At 38.8% G+C, this 22,959-nt stretch overlaps 1 protein-coding gene across 1 annotated transcript in view; it reads right to left on the reverse strand.

Moving 5' to 3' along the window:
* LRP1B (LDL receptor related protein 1B) overlaps positions 1-22,959 on the reverse strand; it is a 730,365-nt gene that overhangs the window by 422,512 nt on the left and 284,894 nt on the right. Inside the window, exon 7 of the mRNA XM_044438491.1 lies at positions 5,293-5,455. Coding sequence (XP_044294426.1) covers positions 5,293-5,455 — 163 coding nt within the window. The remainder of the gene's footprint in view (positions 1-5,292; positions 5,456-22,959) is intronic.

Here is a 22,959-nt window from a genome sequence, read left to right on the forward strand (position 1 = left end):
TAATATAATAATGTCAATCTGTTGGGATATATTTTTGTATTGCTGATGTTTTGGAGTTTTAAAAAATATTATTGGGTTTAGAGTGTTGGTGTTTTAATTGCTGTAAGCCTCACAGGGAGTCCAATCATAGACTTTGGTATCGACATATACATTGAAATAATAAATAATACAATAATAAACGTGTGGCTACAACTTAAAGAACTTGGTAGCCAGTCTCTCAGACTGTAGCCAAGTCATGGCCTGTCTTTTTTAAGCTGAGGAGCTAATGGAGTGACTAATCTTCATTTGTGCCACTTCAGAATTCGGGCGAGGGTTCTCTTGCTTGAAAAGATTCCTACAAATAGAAAATTAGCATGATGAGGCAGGAAAAAAGCTAAATTCTAATATCTATCCATGACATTTAGTTTTTACATGCAAGCAATGTTTCACTGTATTGAAGAAAATTTCATCCTATGTGTCCTGGCCTGAAGTCCAAATTGTTACAGCTGTTTGTGACAACTAAACATTAAAATTGCGTTGGAGCTGATTTCACAGTTTTAGCTTTCAACATCTTATTGATGAGGGTTACTAGAAAACTGGAACGTTATACAGTACCATGAAGATGTACTAGAGGTTTGACAGAACTCTATGGGTTCTGGTTGACCTTTCATTTTGTGAAATTAAGGTGAGGCAGTTGAACTGCCCTGACAGACACAACTGCTTGGATTCTGGTAAAAATTATGGGCTTCCTACAAAATGGCTAAAAGGGATAATGGGATTTCCAGTGTGTTTTGAGGATGCCAGGAGAAACCCTGACAAATACAAAGCTCTGTCAAAGGCATCTGAATTGAATAAATCCAGAAAGCGAATTAACCTAGTAGTGATCATGAAGCAGCTTTGCAGGAGAGAGTCATTTCCTACAGCACTCCTTACTAATAAATAAAAATATATATTTGATAAATATAGTTTACTATGAACATTAAAAAACCATGATGGAATTGAATACATTAAGGCCTGAAGATAACTGGTAAGAGTCAGTATATAATACCTTATGGGAACATCCAGTTTTACTTGCTAAATATAAAAATGTACATATTTTGTAATTATGTGCACAAGGTTGATAAATGCAGGCAACTTTAATAAAGTGTTATGCACACATTTATGTACCCCATTCATTTCATGCTCCACTTGCAATGCACTCTTATGATGAAACTTTATTAAAAATCTAATAAAGAAATAAATAAAGCAATATCATTATGGAACAGGTAAGGATACAGTAATTCAATATATTCACATAGAAATCCTATTTTAATGTCTAAGCAATACAGGAAACGGATTAAAAATAAGAACTAGAAAAAGAAAACAAAGGCATGAAAAGAAACAAGAAGAGAAGCTATCTTGAGGTATTTGTCAATTTCACTTTGGTGCCTGAATGATTAATCAGTAATGTAATGATTAATTACATCAATTGTCATCTACATGAAGAAAGCTGAGAAGAAAAGGATATTTTAGGTATCCAAGAACTTGGTGTGTCCAGTGGGTTGATTTCTTACTTGTTCTTCTCCTTTTTCTCTTTGAAGATTAGGGCTTTGCCTGCTAGAAGATAAATTTCTATTGGAAACCCCTTTGGGTCAAAAAGGATTTGATGTGTGGCATGATGGGACACTATAGAACAGAAGCCAAATTTCCTTCGGTCATGCAGAAGTAGTGTGTGCATTGGTTGGATCTAACACAGGATAATCCTAATAATTTGCTTTAACATATTATCTTGCAACCCACAAGAAAACACTGTTAAGTACATCAATATTGTACTACTATTCCAAATCGGGATGGTAGGCTAAAAATAAAATGCTTGCCTAGGTTCATCTAGACATTTCAGAGTAGAAGCAGCATCCAAACAGAGAACATCTTATAATTCTAGTGCAGTCTCTTGGCTATTATACAATTCAGGGGAATCATGCATCCTAATGATAACTCCATCATCGTAACTCCATAATGGTCAGACCATGACACATTCAGATCATGGGTCATTCAATAGTATATTTCCATGAAACTGCTACAAATCAGTAGGCATGTACCCTATTGCATTCTACAGTGCTTATACTGTCATCCTCCTTCACGCTTCTAGACTGTGGTATGCTACAAACATAAAACAGATTTAGCTGTTTTCTACTTGTCCGTGCAATTGGCAGTGACTCTCCAGAGCATCAGCCCTGCTATCTGAACTCTTTAAAGTGGAAATGGCAGGGCCGGGTCTAGGAATTTAGTAAGGAGGCCCACTTATCATGAGTAGAGTATGACCACTTGAATGTAAAGAGCCCACTCTCCAATCTGAATCATCTATTGAGTACAAAGACCAAAAGGTCCATACAATTCAAAAAGCTGCCAATTTTTAAAATCTATATATAGTGATGAAGGGAAAACTGGAAATTTGGGGAAATTATGCAAATCCCCCATGTTTTCCTGAATAAGGGTTATAGTTGACATTATGGTAGTAGAACAATTACAAGAGTTAATTTCTATTAATAGAACAGTGGGGGACTGGAAGCCTTACTTTATCGTTGTATAAGTAGTGGGACTGCTTGCACAAGTGTAAATGAAGCATTAAATTTGGCACTTCTACAATGATTACAACAGAGTTTCACAGTGGTAAAAGCTGCCAGAATGAAACTATTAGATCTATGTATCTGCCTCTCTCTGAGATAGTTTAGGGGACTGCTTCTTTCCCCTCATCCCTTCATCTTACTTCATTACTGTCCCTTCAGTAATGTTCTCAAGTCCCTCTTTGTATCATTGGTGGTGTGGCTAATGGAACTCCTGTCTGTTACTCATGACTCACTGGTACCATGATTATCATCATCATCATAATTTTAAATCCACCAGTGTGCTACTAGAAATCCACTAGTTCAACAAGACTTTCTTCCACTTTCCTCTCCACCCCCAACAATTTTCTGTGCAACTGCAAAATCTGATCCAGAGGATTTCTCAGCCTTTTGGGATATATTTGTCAGTGTGTAGGATACATCAAAGGGAATGGTGTGTGTGTGTGTGGGGGGGGGTGTTTTCCTAGTAGCTCCACCATTGGAGCTGTTTTATTTAGTAGAATGTTACATAGGAATGAACCTGTTATTATTAATTTTATCCAACTTTCCTATATAATAACACACAAAGGTATGACAAACAAGGAATAGAACAGAATAAATAACAAACAAGGAATAGAACAGAACCCTACACAATTAAAAGAAGATGATTCAAAAGAGTAGATGGTTCAGAACCAAGAGGCAGTAGATTAAAATAATATATTTGAAGCAAGCTGAAACAGAACGGTCTTTAAGAGATATCTGCAAACAAAGAGATGTGGCCCAGGCTATCTCCATGGAGACTATAATTCCACAGTCTCAGTACTCTCACTGAAATGCCATGTCTTAGTTCCTGTCCATCTGATCTCATATAAAGGTTATACCAAAGTAGCATTTCTTGCTCTAATTTCAACATTTGGGCAGGCTTATCTGAAAGCAGACCATTCCTGAGGTAACCTGAACTCAAGCAACTTGGAGTTTGAAATGCCACCACCATCATACCATGTTGTGTAATTCCAAAATTGTTAAAGGGAATTATTCAACATCAGTTGATAGAATTGCTAGTTTAAAATTCAGGAAGTAAAAACCAAACAAATTATATAAGCAAATACACTTGAAAGGGCTACTGAGAGATTTCAAAATCTCCATTCTTTGTTAAGAGAATTACTAAACACATCAATTTAAATGCAACTTCTACTAATTTCTTTTGAAACATCATTCCAGTTAGATCAAGTCAAGTTTACCATCTGTTGAGACCACAATTGCAGCTCTATTCAAGAATTATATGATGCAGCTCCCTTCACAAAGCTTACATGCAAGCTGTTCTTGTCAAAATTAAACCCATTGTGATGATTCATCGTAATATTCAATCAGGCATTAAGTAAAGAGTGACAAAAGTCCACATATGGATGACAAGCTGTTTTTGCAGTAAATATTTTCCTATTTATTGAACAAAGTCTTATGGCATTGTCTTATGGAAGAAGCTGCTACAGACTTCACTATCTACAGATGAACAGAAAACAATGACGAAACGATCACTTTAACATGCAGGTATTCACACTTTTATATTATTGCAAGATGGCTCTGCCGCCTGCTGCTGCTGCTGCTGCTGCTAAAGACAGCTGACTTATTTGTCTGGTAGATATCAGGCCAATCAAATCATTAAACAAATGCGTCTTCTACTATTTCATCCTCTCTTCAAACTGTTAGTAAAGTTCTTAAATTTATTTATTCAGATATAATGCCTTAGTAAATGTCAGTTTTATCAATGGGATGTGTTCTACAGAGGCTTGTTACAATAAAAGCATGCAGAATAATACCTTGTCCTATTTATCTGATGCTTAGGACCAACCACAGATACGGTTATAAGTGGTGGGGGAAAACCCTAATGTCAACAGATGAAAGTGTCCGATTTATGTTTCTGTTGTAGTAAAGCATTCCTCCAAGAAGTTTACAAATCCGACCTTTCATATAGATCACTCTGAGGCTACAAGCTCATGTGCCCGGTACTACATTGAAGAATGAGGCTAGTTACATATAAGACTGCATTGCCCATCTCTCTCAGGTACAACAACAAAACACCAACTATTTAGAAAACCTATTTTTGCTCCTTCACTTACCAGTAAAGACTAAAAGGCAACTATCAGGATTGCAGCATCAAATGCAGCAGCAAGACAGTTGCCTGAGATACAAAGAGCTGCTTTAAATATGCCCACAGGTCAAGACATACCAAGAGAATCTTCAAAACAAAACAAAACAAAACACTGTCTGCCCACCAGTGCCATATTCCAAGTTGCTTTTGAGCATGCCTTCAAATTTCAGAAATAGCTTGCCATGTGACACAAGAGGTTGGGGTGTTCTTCAAGCCACATACACCCACAATTCTTTCTGGGTGTCATTACAATTGCTCTGTTCTTTAAGGACAGGCTGCTCAAAATTCTTCCCTATCTATCTACTTCCTTTTCTTATGCTTTGTACAAGAAGGAAGAGTGAGCTAAATAACTAGTAACAGATGCATTTTATTTAACTTTGGATTACCAACACGTGTTTCTCAATTAGGAAGTATTCATATAATTAATACTCTTCATTAATTGCATATTCATTTGTATCTAGACTAATTAGAATATATGCAGAATTAATATATGCATAAGATTCTTTGCTTTGCTTGTTTGTTCTTGGTATACAAATATGCACTGTACATCAGACAGGCATTATATACTACAGAAAGACTTACCCCAGAATAGGATCAACAGCCACTGCCATGGGGTTATGGAGGTCCAGATCAATAAGGATAACACACACAGTTCCATTGTAGTTGCATACAAAGATGGTGTCACTTGTACGATCCACAAAATAAAAATTCCCAGTAAGCCAGTCGACTGCCATTTGCTGTATATCTGTCATAATGCAAAGGTTGTTAAATTAGTTATGCCACTTCAGTATGAGTAACAGTAGATATTACACCAAAGAAGAGTTGCTATACATTTGAAAGCATTCAAGCTGTTAATAAATTCTATGTCAACATGAGATAAAGTAACATTTTGTCACAGTAGAATGTGAAAGAATAGTTAGCATTTTAAATTTTGTTGTAATTCAAAGGAATTCAAGGTTCAAAGAACCTGTGCTGTGGGGATAACAATTATCACACCATAAAAACCGTAACATTTCACAGTGGGTGAACACATCATAGATTTACTAATGATTATGATATTTTCACAGAAACCACAGCTTTTCACAATGGGAGAAGTATGTCAGTTCCTAACTAACCACAGAAATGAGAGTAAGTCATAAGAAATACAAGAGGTGCAATCTAATAATCAGGGTTACATTCTTTATTTCAGTAAAGTTCTACATCTGAAAACTCTAGAAATCCAGGATAATCCTGCCAAATAGTGGTATATTATGAGTCCTTCTCAGATCTAGATCAGATTTTTGCCTCCTGTTCTCAAAGGTCTCTCAATATACCCAAAATAGCAATTTACTGTGCTGATCTAGGAGAAACCAAATCAGTTTCTGTCTGGAATCCAGTCCTCTTCTGTTTATTGAACTTCCTCTTGTGCTCATCTCTTGCTTGAATTGAATTTAGCTGAGATGAAATCCAAGAACATTCAGAGCTCCGGTTGCTCATCTGGCAACCATCTTCCACAGCCTGTGCAGTACAAACAAAGCCACAATGTTTGCACAGGGCTTGATTTCTGGATCACTAGGCAGTCTGACCCATGATTCTAAGAAAGAACAGCAGACTGACTCACGATTGTAACCCTCAAAATGGATTCTTCATATAGCCCTAGTCAGAGGACTCTTAGACTCTGGCCCACAAGAAAAAAAGAGGTGAACCACTTCATAGCCCACTGTGACTGATGTGCATGTTACTCTGCAGATAAAATTGACTGTATCTGTTCTGACTTGGAACTTAGCACAAGTCTAGTGGATTTAACTGCAAACATGAGAAACTCAGAAAAAAAAACAATGGATTTATCAATACCTCTCTCCAACTCAAGGATCAATGGCAGCATGTGCTGGAAAAGGAAAACTTCCCAAGACCTTGAAGAGTTACTGCAAGTCAGAATACCTGAAGCTAGAAGTCTGGCTGAGCATACAGCAGCTTCCGATGCCCATAAGACTCATGCTAATTAATTCCCACACAGTCCACAGCGGTGCATCACATCAGTCACTAGCAGGCTTAGTGCCACTGTTTCCTTTCTTCTGGTGCTTCCAATTGTCCTTCACTCTTGAAGGGCAGGCAGGTTACAAGGAAGGGCTGAAAAGGCTACAGTACCACGGATAAGCCTGACTCGGACTGCAGGGCTCTAGGAGCACTCTTTTGCCATGGTAAGGGGCAGTTGGTCTTTTTGCAGGAAAAAAAGGGTTTTTTTTTTTTTTTAGGAGCCCCCTCCTTTTTTCAGATTAGTACTTCACCCCTTCCTTACCTTTGGCTTTCTCTCTCCTCAAACTCTTGCAGTTACAGGCTCCTCTGGCTTAGTCAAGTGGTTAAAGCAGACTTTCTATGGCACCCACACTATTTCACAACCAGCCTTCCTCCAGCATTGTGAAGGAAGAGGATGATCAGATCCTCAGCTGGTGTTGCTTTGGCAACTTCCCACTCAACCATTCATATTCCCTTTTTCACTAACATATCACAGCTATTGATGTAGGAAATGCATGTGTAGGGAATAGAGAACCAAACTATACATTATGGTGAGAAATAGATTGGGGTCACAATGCAATAAACCTATAACTACCTATCACCTGGATCCGTGCCCAAGCTATAAGGATCCTTCGTTGGACTTTGTAGTCCAGAGGATAAGACTCTGATATTCTAATGCCTCTGGGGTAACAATAAACAAAATGAAATTTTATTTGTACAATAAGCATATTGGTTTCAAGATGTTCAGTAACTTATTTCCTTAATGAATAAAACAATGTATAGTAACAACTTCTGACTTCCCTTCAGAAACACTCTTCACCCAGTGTTTTCTCCTGAATGAACTTACCTGTTCTTATTTCATTTATCTGTTTCTGTCAGCTTCTATCTCTCACACCTTCATAATACTTGACAATATCAGGCTTGGCCTCTCCCTGGACACCAATGTGGCCTCCAGTATTCTACCTCCTCCTTTGGAATCGTAAATGCTTCCCACAGCACCCTCCGAGATTCTCATGAGAAGGCTGCCTCTTCAGATCCTGCAAACTGCCAACTGACCACAACTCTGACTTTTAACTGCTGACATACTGAAAAGTATTTCTTTCTGCTCACACACTTTCCAAGTTCTGCCCACATACTCTAACCCACCAAGCAACCGTATCACTCACTCAATCACATCACCCCTTCTTTACCCCTGCTTGCCCTTATGACAACATTTTAAACGAGCAATTATAGGAACACCCTCATACCACTTTAAATTGTTACCAATGCTTTGCCAGAACCCCTTTCAGCCCCTTTCCTAAGAATGAGGTTTTGGATTTCTTTAGAAGTGATCATTAAAGATAGTAAGAAACAGTCCTTCACTCAAGAATGGGACTTCCTGGTCCCAGCTGGTCATACTTGCATGGTTAGCTCTTATAAGATGGGAAGCCAAAGATCAGGAGTGCAGAGGAAGTGATGGCCAAGTTGTACAAATTCATATTCCAAATCAGGCAATTGCAAAGTTTGGCAATAACAGTGTCAACACAGCCAGAGTAACCGCAATGTATAACAAGCTGTGGTAGTTGTTACACATCTCACCAAGGCACAATGATGGGTCAACATATGAAAGATAAAAGGGTTTTTTTCACCCAGCTTTATTATTTTCAGCCATGAGATTTAGTGAAGATTAAAAGCATTTCAAGAGTTATCATTGTCCGCTGCTCTCATTTTACCTTTCCATCAGCTTTTCCGCATTCAAATGAGTAAATAACAACAATCTTACTAGAGTTGATTAATTGATTTATTTGCACCTTGAGGCTTCATAGAGTGGGAAGGGGCCCAGGGGAACCACCAAATTCAATGCCCTGCTCACTGCAGGTTGCAGCTGTGGGATCCCTGACAGGTAGCCACTCTTTAAGTACTTTCCAGCAACAGAGATGGCTTGGCTGGTCCTTTTCTCACTATGTCCACCCCCTGACACCTGATGTTGAATGCGTGTTTGTGATATCTGCATATCTTCCAGTTCGCTTTTGTTTTACTGAGTGGAGAATTTTATATCCAATCTTTTCATTTTCCCTTCTGAACCTGTCCGTGCTTTATTGTACGAATGAATGAATGAATGAATGAGAACAAGGTATGGCATTGTAGTGCAGGGAGTCAACATTCTGTTGACAGAATGGAAGGCATTTATCAAAAGGATAATAATAAAGAAAATATTTCCTTATACAACTATATTTCCCATATGGTTATATTTCAGGAGACAATAGATCCTGTATACACAAGAGTATAATTAAAGCAAAATCATCAAAAGATGCATACATACTTTTGTTTCATGTTGCTCGATAAAAGGAAGGGATCTTGCTTGTGAAATGGTTCATTGAACAATTTCTATAAGACAATATATTTTGGTATTTTGCATTTTGGAAATCCAGAGTTCTTTAATCTACTGTATTTGACAGCTACAAAACATGTGTCACGTACTTTGCATGTTGAAAGATCACTTGCACTTTGTGCCTTGTATCTGACGTATTGCTTTTGTGTTGGGCATCCTGCTTCTGAATTATAGATGACATATTGCTTTCAAGAAGCGAATATTGTAATGAATTAACAAAGTTTTCCTCAGCCTAAAAAGCCTATTCCACACTTTTCTAAGTACATGAAAAAAAACTACTTAACTAGTGGATACATTTTTAATGAACAAGTCTTTGAATCTCTGCTGTATTTCTCCCTCACTGAGAAATAAAGGACATTAAACTTCTTTGAGTTTATAGCCATGTAGTTGTCAGGAAAGTTGATTCCAATATACCAAGCTTAACAAACCTTGAAGATGATGTTGCTTCTTTTTACTCTTCTTGTTCTTCACTCCCCCTGCTGGCTACTCAAATCTATTTTGAATGTAACCTCCGAAGGTTACATACTTTTAGACCTATGTGGTAACTACTAATTTAGAGGCAAATTATGTATAGGGTACTTAACATGTAGCAAAATATCATTAAGAATGTTTCAGTAATGCTTTTAGTGCCCTTGGATAAAATACCAAATTGTGCTCCTGTCACGTAAGTAAGTACTGTCCTGTACTTACTTTAAAGTTCAAGTAAGAATATATTACTTCCTGTAGTTGGTCTTTTATGCAGAAAAATTTCAGATTTTCCAAAATCGTTTTTAAAGATTATTTTCAAATTTGTAAACTGAATGGCGTGAGTACTGGTTGTTTGTGTTATATTTGACCATGACCACACTTAATACAGCTTTTATGTGCTAGAAGTAGTGAATTGTATAAATACATACACACATAAGCAGCATGTGGTTTCCTAAAACACTGCCCCTCTTTGTGCAAGTTTTGCATTGCAACACTATATAAAACTTTTTTTTAGTTTAGCTTAATATAGTTTAATAGCTTAGTTACACACACAGGTAGAATGCCTGTAATGGCTTTGATGAATATGCTAATAATCCTCTTTTCTTAGACAAAGTGCTACTAGATGTAAGATACTAACATCATGTATAGGAAGGAATATTTCTCAGCATTTGATCTGTTTATCAAGGGCATTTTATCATTTTAAAAACATAATTATTCATTGGACTTGCATTATATTTTTACATGGGGTTCCCATTGGCCTTTCCGTAATGAGGATGATCAAGTCTAAACAAAATTAGTTTTGGTAATCCTCTCCATTGCACCCACTGCTTTAAGTGAGCCACATGAGATTCAAGACCCATTGCCCTTACCTCTCTGTCTTGGCTTTTTAAGATGAAAAGATCAAAACAGGATCCCTCCCTAACTCAGATTGCAGTGTCACTTTCATTATTACATCAATTACTCAGAACACAGCTGAAGGATTACTGCTGTACCCATTACAGTTCTAATGAAAATGTACTTTCAGGTCTGGCTGGAAGTGGGAGATACTAAAATGGCCCTACTGGGTGATATAATTAAGAGAGCATTGGTGTATTTCTACAACTTCTGCTTAGAGATGGGTAAGGTTTTTGTTTCAGTTCAATTTCTGTAATACATTTATTAAAATGTGTAAAGTTCTTCATATGAGGGACTTCTCCCCCACAAGGTTAAATAATCTGAATATGAGGGAAACCAAAAATGAAAGATTCATCAATCGAGCCATAGGACTTTGCTCTTCAACATCTAGGTTTAAATCCTCATATATTTAGCCATGTTACTGCTTACTTGCTACCTGTTTTTGTTTTTCTGAAAGGCACTTTAGCTTTAGCAGGAATATCATGCCCCTCTACATGCTGCAAACAAATGTACCTATTGCATTTGGCAGGTGTGGATGGGTGAAAAAATAGTTTTTTGCTAAGAAGATTTGCAAAGCTTTTCATATTTTGAAGAGAAATAACCAGAAATTACATAACACACAACATGAGGGAAAGCAAAACAGGCAGGTTCACCCATTCCTACACCTGCTTAGGGGTATGATTCTTGCCATTTCTGTATCTGCCTTATGGTTTGTTTAGTCACAAAGTCATGTCTGACCCTGCACGACCCCATGTACAACATTCCTCCAGGCTCTCCCGTCCTCCACCATCCCCCAGAGTCTACACAAGCCCACACCCACCACCCCAGTGACCCCATCCAGCCACTTCAACCTCTGCTGTCCCCACCTCCTTTTGCCATCAATTACTTCCAGCATCAGGGTCTTCTCCAATGAGTCCTTCCTTCTCATCAGGTGGCCCAAGTATTTGAGCTTCATTTTCAGTATCTGACCTTCTAAAGAGCAGGCAGGGTTGATTTCCTTGACTGATTTGATTTCTTTGCAGTCCAAGGGACTCTCAGGAGTCTTCTCTGGCTCCGCAATTCAAAGGCGTCAGTTCTTTGGCACTTAGTTTTCCTTATGGTCCAACTCTCACAGCCATACATTACAACTGGGAAAACCATAGCTTTGACTATACAAACTTTTGTTGGCAGGGTAATGTCTCTGCTTTTGGATGCTGTCTAGATTACCACAGATCTGCTTTTTTCCCCAGGCATCCTGGCTCCCCTCAGTAGCTGTTTGATGACCATAGAATTGCTCTCTCTTAATTGGGAACCAAGCATAACCACCACATTGTTTTCTAAAACTGTCCCATTGGCCAATATTTGTTACAGCAGTGATCATATCTTTTTTCTTTCACCCTCCCCCTGACTTGAACTATGCCCATAATGTGCTAAAGAATGTTAATGGCCCTTTATTAATACTTTTCACTAGCATGTAAATTATGTATATATTTACATATAAAAGATGTATATATTTTCAGCACCACATGAAACTGCATTTCTGAAGCACTGATTAAGTAGATTTTGTTATTCTAAGAATCGTCTAGTTCCCAAGGGCAAATAATTCACTATGGATTGGCCAAAAGAACAATCCAAATCGTCATCATCAAGAGAAATATATTTTCAGTTGTTTGTAACTTTGGAAGGCAGTTCTTTTTCACAGATCTTATGCCATCCTAGCAGTTTCATATCAGTCCTTGTGATATTGCTATATATCAGCATGAGAACTGTGAATTTTATTCTCTCTTTCCTGTTAGAATGAAGCAAACCAGTGATGAGCACCCTCAACACAGAAGTAAAATTAACATTCACAGCTTTGTAGTCAATGAAAATATATTGTGTTACAATGTATTGTGATATACATTTATATACACACTTCATTCAAAACTTCTTTGGCATAGCTCCCTGTCTCCTACAGTAAAATCTGGTTTTGGTGGGACTTTTAAATAGCTCATTTGCTATGGACAGATCACTACCTGGTTGGCTTGAATTTAGACTTGCGGAGACTTGAAGAATCTGGGGGAGTGGTGAGCCCATCAAGATGGTCTGTCCCAAAAAATAATATATCCAGACAGCTTTCAGGTGGCTTTTCAGAATTTTCCTGTCACCTTTGCAAGAGATTCTGTTAAAGTCCTACTTGATCTCTTGAATTGAAAAATGGCCTGGGAAGTTGGCACAATCACTCCTGAGTTCCTTGGAGTGGAACCAAATAATCTCCTAGCTTCCCAAGGTACTAAGGGAGGACCATGAAACAGGTGGGAGATTGACTAGAGAGATGGCATGTGACTCACTGTTTCATTGGCAATGAAGGAAGCAAATAGTACTATTGCTGCCTAATCCAACTACTTCATTTAACCTGCTTATAGCCAGCCAGCAGAGCTTCTTCAGGTCATCAAGCCTTTTATACTCTGACCTACTTGAAAAAAGAGGTGAGCCACTTGACCACTGTAACCAATCTACATGTCACTTTGCAGATAAAATAGGTTGGATTTGCTCTGACTTGGAATCTGAAACGGATCCAATGAATATAAGTTCATCTTCTGGTTGTCCAGTTACAATTAATGCTTTGCAGTTTATAGAGCCTGCGGAGGTGGACAAGATCACTGAACAGATTAGACCTATCACTTGTGTGCTGGACCCCTCCCCTTCCTGACGCCCAAACGCAGCAGTAGGGTAATGCCTCACTAAGTAAAGATAATAGTAAACACTTCTTTATAACAAAGTGTGGTTCCATCCTGCTTAAAGGAGGTGGTGGCACAAAAAGAAATCTCCCTGAGTCCTGATGTATAGGATAATTGCTGGCTATTCTTCAGTATTCCCTTTTTGAACAATGTGCTGGAATTTGTGTATCTTCTTGGATCCAAGAATTTCTGGGTGAGCCAGATTATCTAAATCCATTTCAGTCTAGCTTCAGGCCTGGTGATGGGAATAACATTGCTTTGGTGAAGGATCAGTGCTGAAAACTGGACAGGGGGAGTGTGTCCCTGGTCATTCTGCTGGGCCTTCAGTGGCTTTTGATACCATTACCGACACATTCTTCTGGGGTCTGGGAAACACTTTTACATGGTACCTTTGACCCTTCTTAGAGGGGTAGTCTCAGAAGGCAGGGCTTGGAATTCCTGTTTGACCCCACAGTCATTGGCCTATGGTGTTCCTTGGGATGCTGTCTTAATTCCAGTGCCATTTAACATATACATGAAGCTGCTGAGAGAAATTGTCTGGAATTTTGGGACTTGGTGCCACTAGCATGCCAATGGCAACAAACCCTATCTTGCTTTTTTATTTAAATTCAAGGAAGCTAATCTGGTTCCAAATCAGTGCCTGATATTAGTAATGAGCTGGATGAGGGAAACAAATAGAGACTTAATACAGTTGAAAAGGATGTGCTTTTATTCAGTTGGAGAATGGGGATTAAGTCCATGCTGGAAGAGATAGAGTTCCCCTGAACATTCAGGCTTGCAGTTTGGATGTACTCTTGGACTTGGCCCATAACCTGGAGGACCAGGCCTAAGACTAGTGCATCAACATTGTAGAGTCCTAGAAATTCCTGGCCACAGTCATGCGTGTCATAGTTTCATCCCATTTGGACTACTATAACATGTTGTTTGTGGGACTGTTCAGAAACTCCAGATTTGCCCTAATGCTGCAACCAGAATGTTGACTGAGGTCAGTTACGAGGCCCTTATTACTCCTTTATTTCAGAAGTTTCACTGGCTACTGGTCTGTTTCTGGGCTGGTCATAACCTAAAAACCTCTATAAACTGTCCAGAGAAATTTGGCAATCGCTTAGGATAGAACTTGAATAAATACATGGGCACCAGGGTATTGAATGACTACCTTTCCCGAATAAGCCTGGCTTTGTTTGAAATCTGGAGATGTCCTTCTTTTGAGTCCTCCACCTTCAGAAGTAAATTTGGTGGTGACACAATGCAGTTCCACCATTTCAGTGGAACTCACTCCCTAAGAAGGAATGGTTTGCACCCTTTCTGCTCTCCTCCCAACTGCAGACAAAGGCTGCTTCATTCAAGAATGTCTTGAACATGAAACTGGCCCTATGGGTTGGGTCCTCTTTTGTTCTGTAATTCTTCCATTTTTATTCTCTTTAATGCATTTCATCTAAGCATGTTGGTATACAGGCAGTCTATAAAAGGAGAGCCAGTTGGAACAGATCAGTGGTTCAAATTACCCAGCTTCCTGTCTCACACAGTGGCCAACCAGAGGTAACTACAACACCCATAGGCAGGGATGAGGGCGATACCTCTCTGGCTGGTGTGCTCCAGCAACTGATCTTCAGTGACATGCTGCCTTAGACCCTGGAGCATACACACAGATATCACAGAAAGGAGCCATTGACAGCCATTACATATAGACACCAGGACAAGTACACATTGACTGTGAGAGGGGGAGAAACACTTCTCCATAACCAAATTCTCTGTGCAATGCATAGTTCTTCCTTTTGAAAATCATGCTCCCTTCTTACATACCCTTTTTCTTAATTAAAAGCCTCAACTGTTGCAACCATTCTTCAAAGGGGAGATGATATAGTCTCTTACTAATTTAGTGGCTTAATTCAGCAGCTTTTACAGCTCTTTAATATCCTTTATGAAATGTGGCAACCAGAACACTGTACATGGTATTGCAAGTATTTAACATAATAGATTAGTGTGAAGGCCTTATTTATTTAAAATATTTCTTGGCCGCCTTTCGGGGCAGAAGCCCTCTCAAGGTAGTACACAATAAAACACAATAAAATGAATATGGTCTTAAAAACCAATAAAAGCACAGGAAATGCAGGAAAAACACAATAAAAATCAGTGATAAAGGCATGGATAAAAACAATAAAACAGCAGCAACAGCGATCAGACCAGTGGGAGGTCAAAGGCAAAAAATGTTTTTAGGGCCTTCTTAAAAACGATGGAACTGAAATCCATGCACAGCATTACAGTATTGGTAATTTTATTTTTGTTTGTTAATGTTCCCTTGAAATAAAACTCTTCCCACAATTGCTGCACACTGGTTTTCACTGAATTACCATTATCTCCTAGTTAGTTACCATCAGTTAAGATCTGCATTTAATTAAAGGGGTTCTTTTCGTTTTTGCACCAAGAGTTCATTTACTCTTACTATATCCACTTTTCACTTACCTTCACTTTTCATTGGCTATTCATGGTAAAGTTTGAGACATCTTTTTGGAACTCTTTCCGATTCATTGTATTTTTCTCCTTTCTGGATAACTCGAATTGGTTTAAACCATACAGTTCACACTCACTCTAAAATTTAGGGCTATCTTGAAGCCATTATTATAGTTGATTGAAAGCAATATACAAAGGAACATCTTAAGTAGCTCAGTAGCCACTAACCAGAACCTAAGCTGGAATAAGTCCGCTGGGTTTAGATGGCATGACAACCCAGTGATGGTCTTTATTCACTTACATTGGTGGCTAAAGAGAATAGATTGTTCTCCATAGTCTTTGCTAAAAGCAATTTGCTTGTCCTTCCTTTCCTGCTTAACTGTAGGAAGTCTTCCAACTTTTATTTTTAAAAGAACTTTTCCAAACAAGGTTGCAAACAGATTTAGTTATACTTTTGGACAATTATTTTGTTTTTGTTTTTTAATATTAAGACAAATCTTGTTGTGCAATGTTGCTACTTCACATTTTAGTCTAGCAGGAATAACAAGTTGTTTTCATTGAACATATTCTTTTTCACATCTTTGAGCATTACAATAAAATAATGGCATTCTTGATGGTTTTTTAAGTGGCTGACTTATTTGCTGCCAAATTCAGGACAGATTTGAAGAGTATCAACAGAAAACGATTACATCTGCCATTTCTGCATTAGTGGTTTTCAGTGGTGTTGCCAAATGACTGTAAATCTGCAATAGTGTACCAGTCATTTAGCATGTCTGCTGAACAATCAAGGCAGATTTATAGAATTACAAGAGCCACACAACTTTCTTCCTTTTAATGACATTCAAACAGCATTGTGCAAATTTGTGTAGACAGTAAATCTAAACTGGTTATTTACTTCACACCAGTTAAGCAATTTGATGTTAAACTTAAAATTAAAGCATAATTTACGTGTCTGTGAATGTGCCATCAAGTACCCAGAGTCTGGTGAACAAAATTACTAATGGGAATATACAACATGAGTATCTTAACTTACAATACTTTGACTATGTTCAACTGTCTCTTGTCCCTCTTGTCCCAGCCATCATGCAAAGTTCTCCATATCCTCACTGCAATTCTAGTTAATGCTCTGCTTTTTCCTATGTCATAAACTTCAAGCAGGAAAAAAAAGTAGTTTCTGTTCCACAAAATTAATGCTGTCATTTTAATGTTATCCCATAAAGATGCTAAGCAGTGGGTAATTAACATTTTAAAGTTGTACACAATATTTTAATAAAATATGGATTTACTTTCTAGTAAAAAGTTATTAAAGAAAATGACTTCAGGGAAAAGGTAGAATGTTTTAATACTGTGGATACAAAACTTCAGATATGCTTCTCCAGGGATAATATAAAAACTATTTATTATAGTCAGCTTTTAAAAGGGGAATTCATATTTCAGGCTTTATTGTGCCAGGTTGGCATGGGGGTGGGAATTGCTAAGCAAGCAAAATTGATTCACACTATTTGAAATTGCTATGCTTTCTCCAACTTAAATTAGCATTTTTAAAGTACACTTAGGCCTTAAAATCATATACTATTTACAGAGATCATAAACAAACAGATAGCCTTCTCTATTATTAGTTACAGACAATACATAAATACTGCAAGTGGAAGTCACAGCAATGTTGAAAATGCATATTTCCATTTATTTTTCCCAAATTCATCTCAGGACCTACATTACTGTTAGAAAATAACACTTCGCAGCACTTCTTTGCTATTATATTTATCTATAATATTTATATTCAAATAGGTCTTTCCACCACTGGGGAAGAACTGCTGATGAAATAATTTCCCTACCTCCTACAGCTCACTATATAAACTTCAGATATGAACCAGATGGTTGGAAGACCCTCCAGAACAGATCGTGTGTTGTGGTGTTTACCAGGGCAAGTGGTAAGTGAAAAAAGAGAAGTTGTATCACATCGTTTTCCCTAGCTCAACGCCAGTAGCACTAAGCAAATGACATGACTGTACACAAAGGCTATATACACCAATTAATATATAAAATAAAACAAAACAATAAAAACATATAAAAGCATGAAAACAGCATTGAAACATTAATATTACTACCCACAATTTAAGAGGTAAAATTAGTGAGATATTATTTAAACACATTTCTGAAAGACCAAGGAAATAAAGCCCAATCTTAGCTCTTTGGAGAGAATCTTCCATAATTTGGAAGAAACGTAGAAGAAAGCCCTTTCATGCACGCCCAATAAATGGGCACCTGCAAACAACAACATCCTCAAATGGGCCTCTTCTACAGATTGCAATAACCCTACAGGATCACAGATAACAGCAAGTTTCTTTTACAGATGAAGAACAAGATTTGGAATCACATGCAGAAAACTGCAAACTAGTTCAGATCAGAGATGATATAACTATGAGACTGTGCACCAGTGAGAAGCCGAGATGATGCATTTTACACCAGCTGAATCTTCTACACTATCTTCGAGGGCCATCACAATATAGTAACTGATGCCAGATGAGACTGACTCTGGAGAATTGTCCCAGCTGATTAGGTTAAACATAACTGTGCAAATGTAATCCTTGCAGCACAGCCACCTGTGGACAGCACAGTGCAGGATCAAGGGGCAGCCCCAAGCTATAGATCTAACTTTTCAGCAGGAGGGAGCACAACACTTTCAAATAAATCGAATCCCTAGCTGCAAGGCAAGCTTCTTACTGAACAACAGTGGATTTGCACTTTTCTATACATGGTATTAATTTTGCACTCAAGATTCTTCAGTTGCAATAATTTGTGAGGGCTTTGCACAGTAATCCTTTCAAGCATCTTATTTTTAAGACATTGTGCACTGTTTTAAGAACAGGAATAATCAGCTATCTTTTACCTGTTGTGCCATAACAGATCTCTGTATTTCAACTACTAGGCCACACTAGTCTTGTGGCTGTGCAATGGAATGTATAGGAAGACAGAGAAAGCAACATCCTTGAAAAAAATCACACACATAAAGGACACATTCTTCCCAAAAGAAAGCAGAAGAAGCCTCAGTGAAGTGCTGAGTTAAATACCTTGTGTTCAGAAATCCTTGATCATCCTCCTCTGACACATTATCGGATCCTTGCAATATTCCAATGTATAGATTGGTTCTTTTGAGAAGAAGAGCAGAGCTGAATATCATCAGCATATTGACAGTACCACATTCCAACATGCCAAATGACCTCTCCCAGCACTTTAACAACTATATTCATTAACACAGGTGATACAAAAGGGCTACAGGTGAGGTGCCAAATAGGCATTCCCCAGCACTATGTTCTGGATATGCCCCAACCAGAAAGTACTGAAATCACTGCAATACCACTAAGATCCAACTCCACCGGGCACTCCAGGAGGATATCATGGGTGGTGACGCTGGAAGCCACCAATAAGCCTACTCTCAATGGCCTAAGTCCATATCCTATTCAAAAGTCCAGTTGAAATGGGTCCAGATAATGTGTATCCACAAAATATATGGAGTTGCAATGTTACCACCTTCTCAGCCTTCAAGATTCCAACCTATAGCTTTGTAAACCTAATCTGTCAAGGGCTTTATTACTCCTTTCAGCAAGAGTAAACACATCCTTCCCACATGGGATGCTATGCAAAGTTAGTTTTCATTGGCATAAATATTCTGTACAAGAGATTAGGTATGAGGTAGCTTCCTTCTTGAAAACAGAGATTTTTACAAATGGATAAGACAACAGCCTATCTGGTTGTTCAGCTCATCATGTCTGCAGACACGAGCCAGAAAAAAGCCTGCACTGAGTAGTCCTTACAACTGGCCTCTGTGCATTGTGGATGAACAACTACAGAGGTGGTAGGGAGGGGGGATGTGCATACAGCTTTGTATGTGCGGACTTTCATGTGCACTGTAACCATGGTAACACAGGGGTCAGGCCTGATGTGTCTATCCCCATGGAGATACAAGCAGGAGGCATCATATGAGACATGCAGCTTTGGAGATTGCCCCATGCAGTGCAGCTCCACTTCTGCCTTATGTATTCTCTTAACAGTATGTGGAATGTATGAACAGAGCTGTGCCTTTGCAATGAAGTGGTGATGCAGAAAGCTGGACATTATTAAACACACAAATCCGATAAAAATAGAACTGGGCAACATTATCAGCTTAAAAGCATCCAATAGAGACTGTCTTGTTTATACAACAGGAATATTTAATCAGCCAATTAAAGTAGTTTCTTTAATAATCCATGGTAATCCACAATCTACTAAAGATGAAATAAACTTTTTGGGTACACACTAACAATTTTGTTATTACAAGAATACAGCTCAGACTTTCATCGACTCCATCCTTTTCCCTCCTTTTCCCATGCAAGGCAAGGAGCAAAGAAATGGAATGTTTCTGTACACACTTGGTAATGAACTGTAGTTCCTCCTACATATGGGAGGGTGACGTTTATCAAATTAGATATAATCTGATTTATTAACTTGAGTTGCAGTATGTGCATGTCAACTATGATGCTAGTGTGCATGTTTCCAGAGGATTCCTACCCATTTCTTCAGTCCCTTGAGATCTGTCCTTCTAGCCTCAGAACCTTGATTCAGTCTCAGGATTAACACTGACACCAACCTGATTGTAAAACAGGATCCATTAATTCACAGTTCGCACAATTCACTAGTGCCTCTGCCCAAAGTAAAGGACGACTAGAAATACTGTTTTGAACGAAAGGCTGCAGTGTCCCACCATAATGAGTGGTCTGAAGGACTTGGTCCTTAAAGTCAGTAACACAATAGACACAAAGTTGTCACCATGAATTGTTCTGGAGGTACAAGTTGTTGAATGCTATAAATGGATGGCTTAGCTAGTGGCAAGGAGATGAAAGATGACTACAAAGTATACCAAAGGAACTCATGCCTCACAAAAGCAACCAGCAGCCAATCATTCTATTTCAGTTATTTTATTTATTAACATCCTATGTCATCCAACGCTCCTAAAACAGACTTGCATTCCTTCTCCTCAGGAAGCAGAAAACAACTGCCTTGTACTTTATGGAGATGCTCCGTGCCATGATGATCCTGAAGAGCATCACAGAGAACTAGTAAGCATCAGATCTGAAGGTGAATCAGAGGAAGCACTGGTAGGTTTTCTCAGCAGTAAAGTGAAAGTACATCTTTCAGATCAACTAATATAAAACAGTCTCCTTTGCAAAGTAGCAGAAGCATTGAAGTTAAACTTCTTTTTATGCGAGAGATTGAAGTCTGCAAACCTGCGAAGCTCCAAACTGCTGCTGATAGGGATAAGATGCAGGCAAGATCATCAGCCTTGCTCAAACTGAGCAGATGGGTTGGTCTAAGCCATTATGGCCTCATGCATATTGTTCCTTGCAGTAGAGAGTCTATGGACTTCTCAGTCCCTGCAATGAATAACCTTTGACTATAAAACATAGAAACACAGAAACAGAACAAGTCACAAGGGGTCTCCCAGGCCATCTAGTCTGACCCTGGCTCCAGCCAGCTCCACTCATGACATGCCTACCATGTTCACGTGCCTACCATGTGCATGTCAAAAAAGTCTATCAATTTTTATCTATTTAAAAAAGATAGATATTTGATATGAGATTGGGCTTCCTGAGTCAATCCTGCAGACGCTGGCCAAGAGTGCAGTCTCAGAGACACTGTGCCAGCCATAGCTTTTGTGTCACTGTCAACCTGATACTTATTGTGACACTAGAAATTTTCTGCTTTGAAGTTAAAGACATGCAAATTATAAACTTCCAGCCATGCCTGAATTAAAGAATCCAAAGACAAACTCTTCGCTACAAGCATCAATGTACAGAAAGCTATATGCTCCCCACCCCCATATTACAGCTCATCTGGCACCTGCTAAAAGGTGGAATCTTTGTTGCAAGAAGTCTCGCACTCTTTGAATAAATGTTATTTGCAACTCTCCTGGACAGGGGATTCATAACATTCTCTGGGCCTTCTTAAGAGAAGTGAAAATGAAGAAATCTCACCGGTTAGCACAGGGAATATATCAGGACTACAGGACTGGTCATCATTAATGTCAACAAATAATATCAATAACAATGATAGAATAATAGTCATGTGTATATACTTAAATCCGTGTACCACCTAGCTGAGACCAGCTATGCTCCGCACCCGAGGCTGAGTGCCATTGCAGGAAGCTATTGGAAGCACAGAAGGAGTTGGCTCTAAGTCTGCAGCTTGACCAGAGTCTAGCTTCAGGGGACAAGAAAGTACCCAGAGCAGATGTCAGGCTGGGAGAAGTAATGGCCCTCAGAACCAGTCCTAGACATCCCTACTGCACCAGAGACTCCAGTAAGGAGAAGCCCCATTTCTAGCATCCTTCTGCCTTGAGGAAAGTGTCCTTGGGCTGCAGCCCAGAAGTCCCAGTGGCACGGTCACCCCCCACACCAGCACACTCAGTAAGTGCTGGAACAAGCAAAGCCTCTTTCATTGAAGAAGTCTCTTTCCTCTGAGGCAGAGCTAGCCATGCAGAGGGAGCTGCAGCTTTATTTAAGGCTCATGCTTGCATTCAAGACTGCTTGCATGGCTTTTCAAACGGGGCTTCAAACAGCTCCTCCTTGTCTCTCTGGATTTTGCCTTTCAGATTCTAACAGCCACTTAGAGTCTATGGTGCCTGTGGTCTGCTTTGGTTGAACTTTGCCTCAGCAGACCCTGACCTCTGCTTTCCCAGACTGGTCTTGCTTCTCTTGCCAGAGGCTCAGCTTGCACCTAAGCATGTGTGCACCCTGCTCTGGCTAGAGTACCATCTGGCTGAGACCACCATCTAAAGCAAGGTGCTTATTTAAATGGAACCCAAGGTAACCAGAATGGGAAATATCTTTGGCTTTTTAAACAAAAGAATTCTACCTATTTAATCTTATATTTGTTCTTCTATTTCCTTTCATCTCTCCATAGACAGATATATTTCTTCATATTGTGAGCCGCCCCGAGGTGAATTTGGCGAATGGGGCGGCATATAAATGTCTTAATAAATAAATAAATATATGCCAATATACATACTAAGAATAACAAGTCACAAGTTCATCTTTGGCTGTGAACCACTTCAGGGTACCATACCAGTGCAGTTCCTTGCCCTTGCCTGTTCCAAAAGGATTGTACCTATTATTTCTGGACAATACCTTATTACCTCTTTATGCAGAATCCATGAAATCAACATTGTGGAAAAACTTTCAATATAGAAACCAGTTTCATAAAAATTATGACAATATTCAGATCACATAGATCTGATGCCAGATTGGGTATTTTCAGGATAGTGTTGGTTGTGTGTGTGTGTGTGTGTGCGCGCACATGCCATTTGCCCTGGACTTGACTTGCTCCATAAGGACA

This window comes from Varanus komodoensis, unplaced genomic scaffold (assembly GCF_004798865.1).
Source record: "Varanus komodoensis strain SLA01 unplaced genomic scaffold, ASM479886v1 scaffold32, whole genome shotgun sequence".
In the NCBI taxonomy this organism is placed as follows: Eukaryota; Metazoa; Chordata; class Lepidosauria; order Squamata; family Varanidae; genus Varanus; species Varanus komodoensis.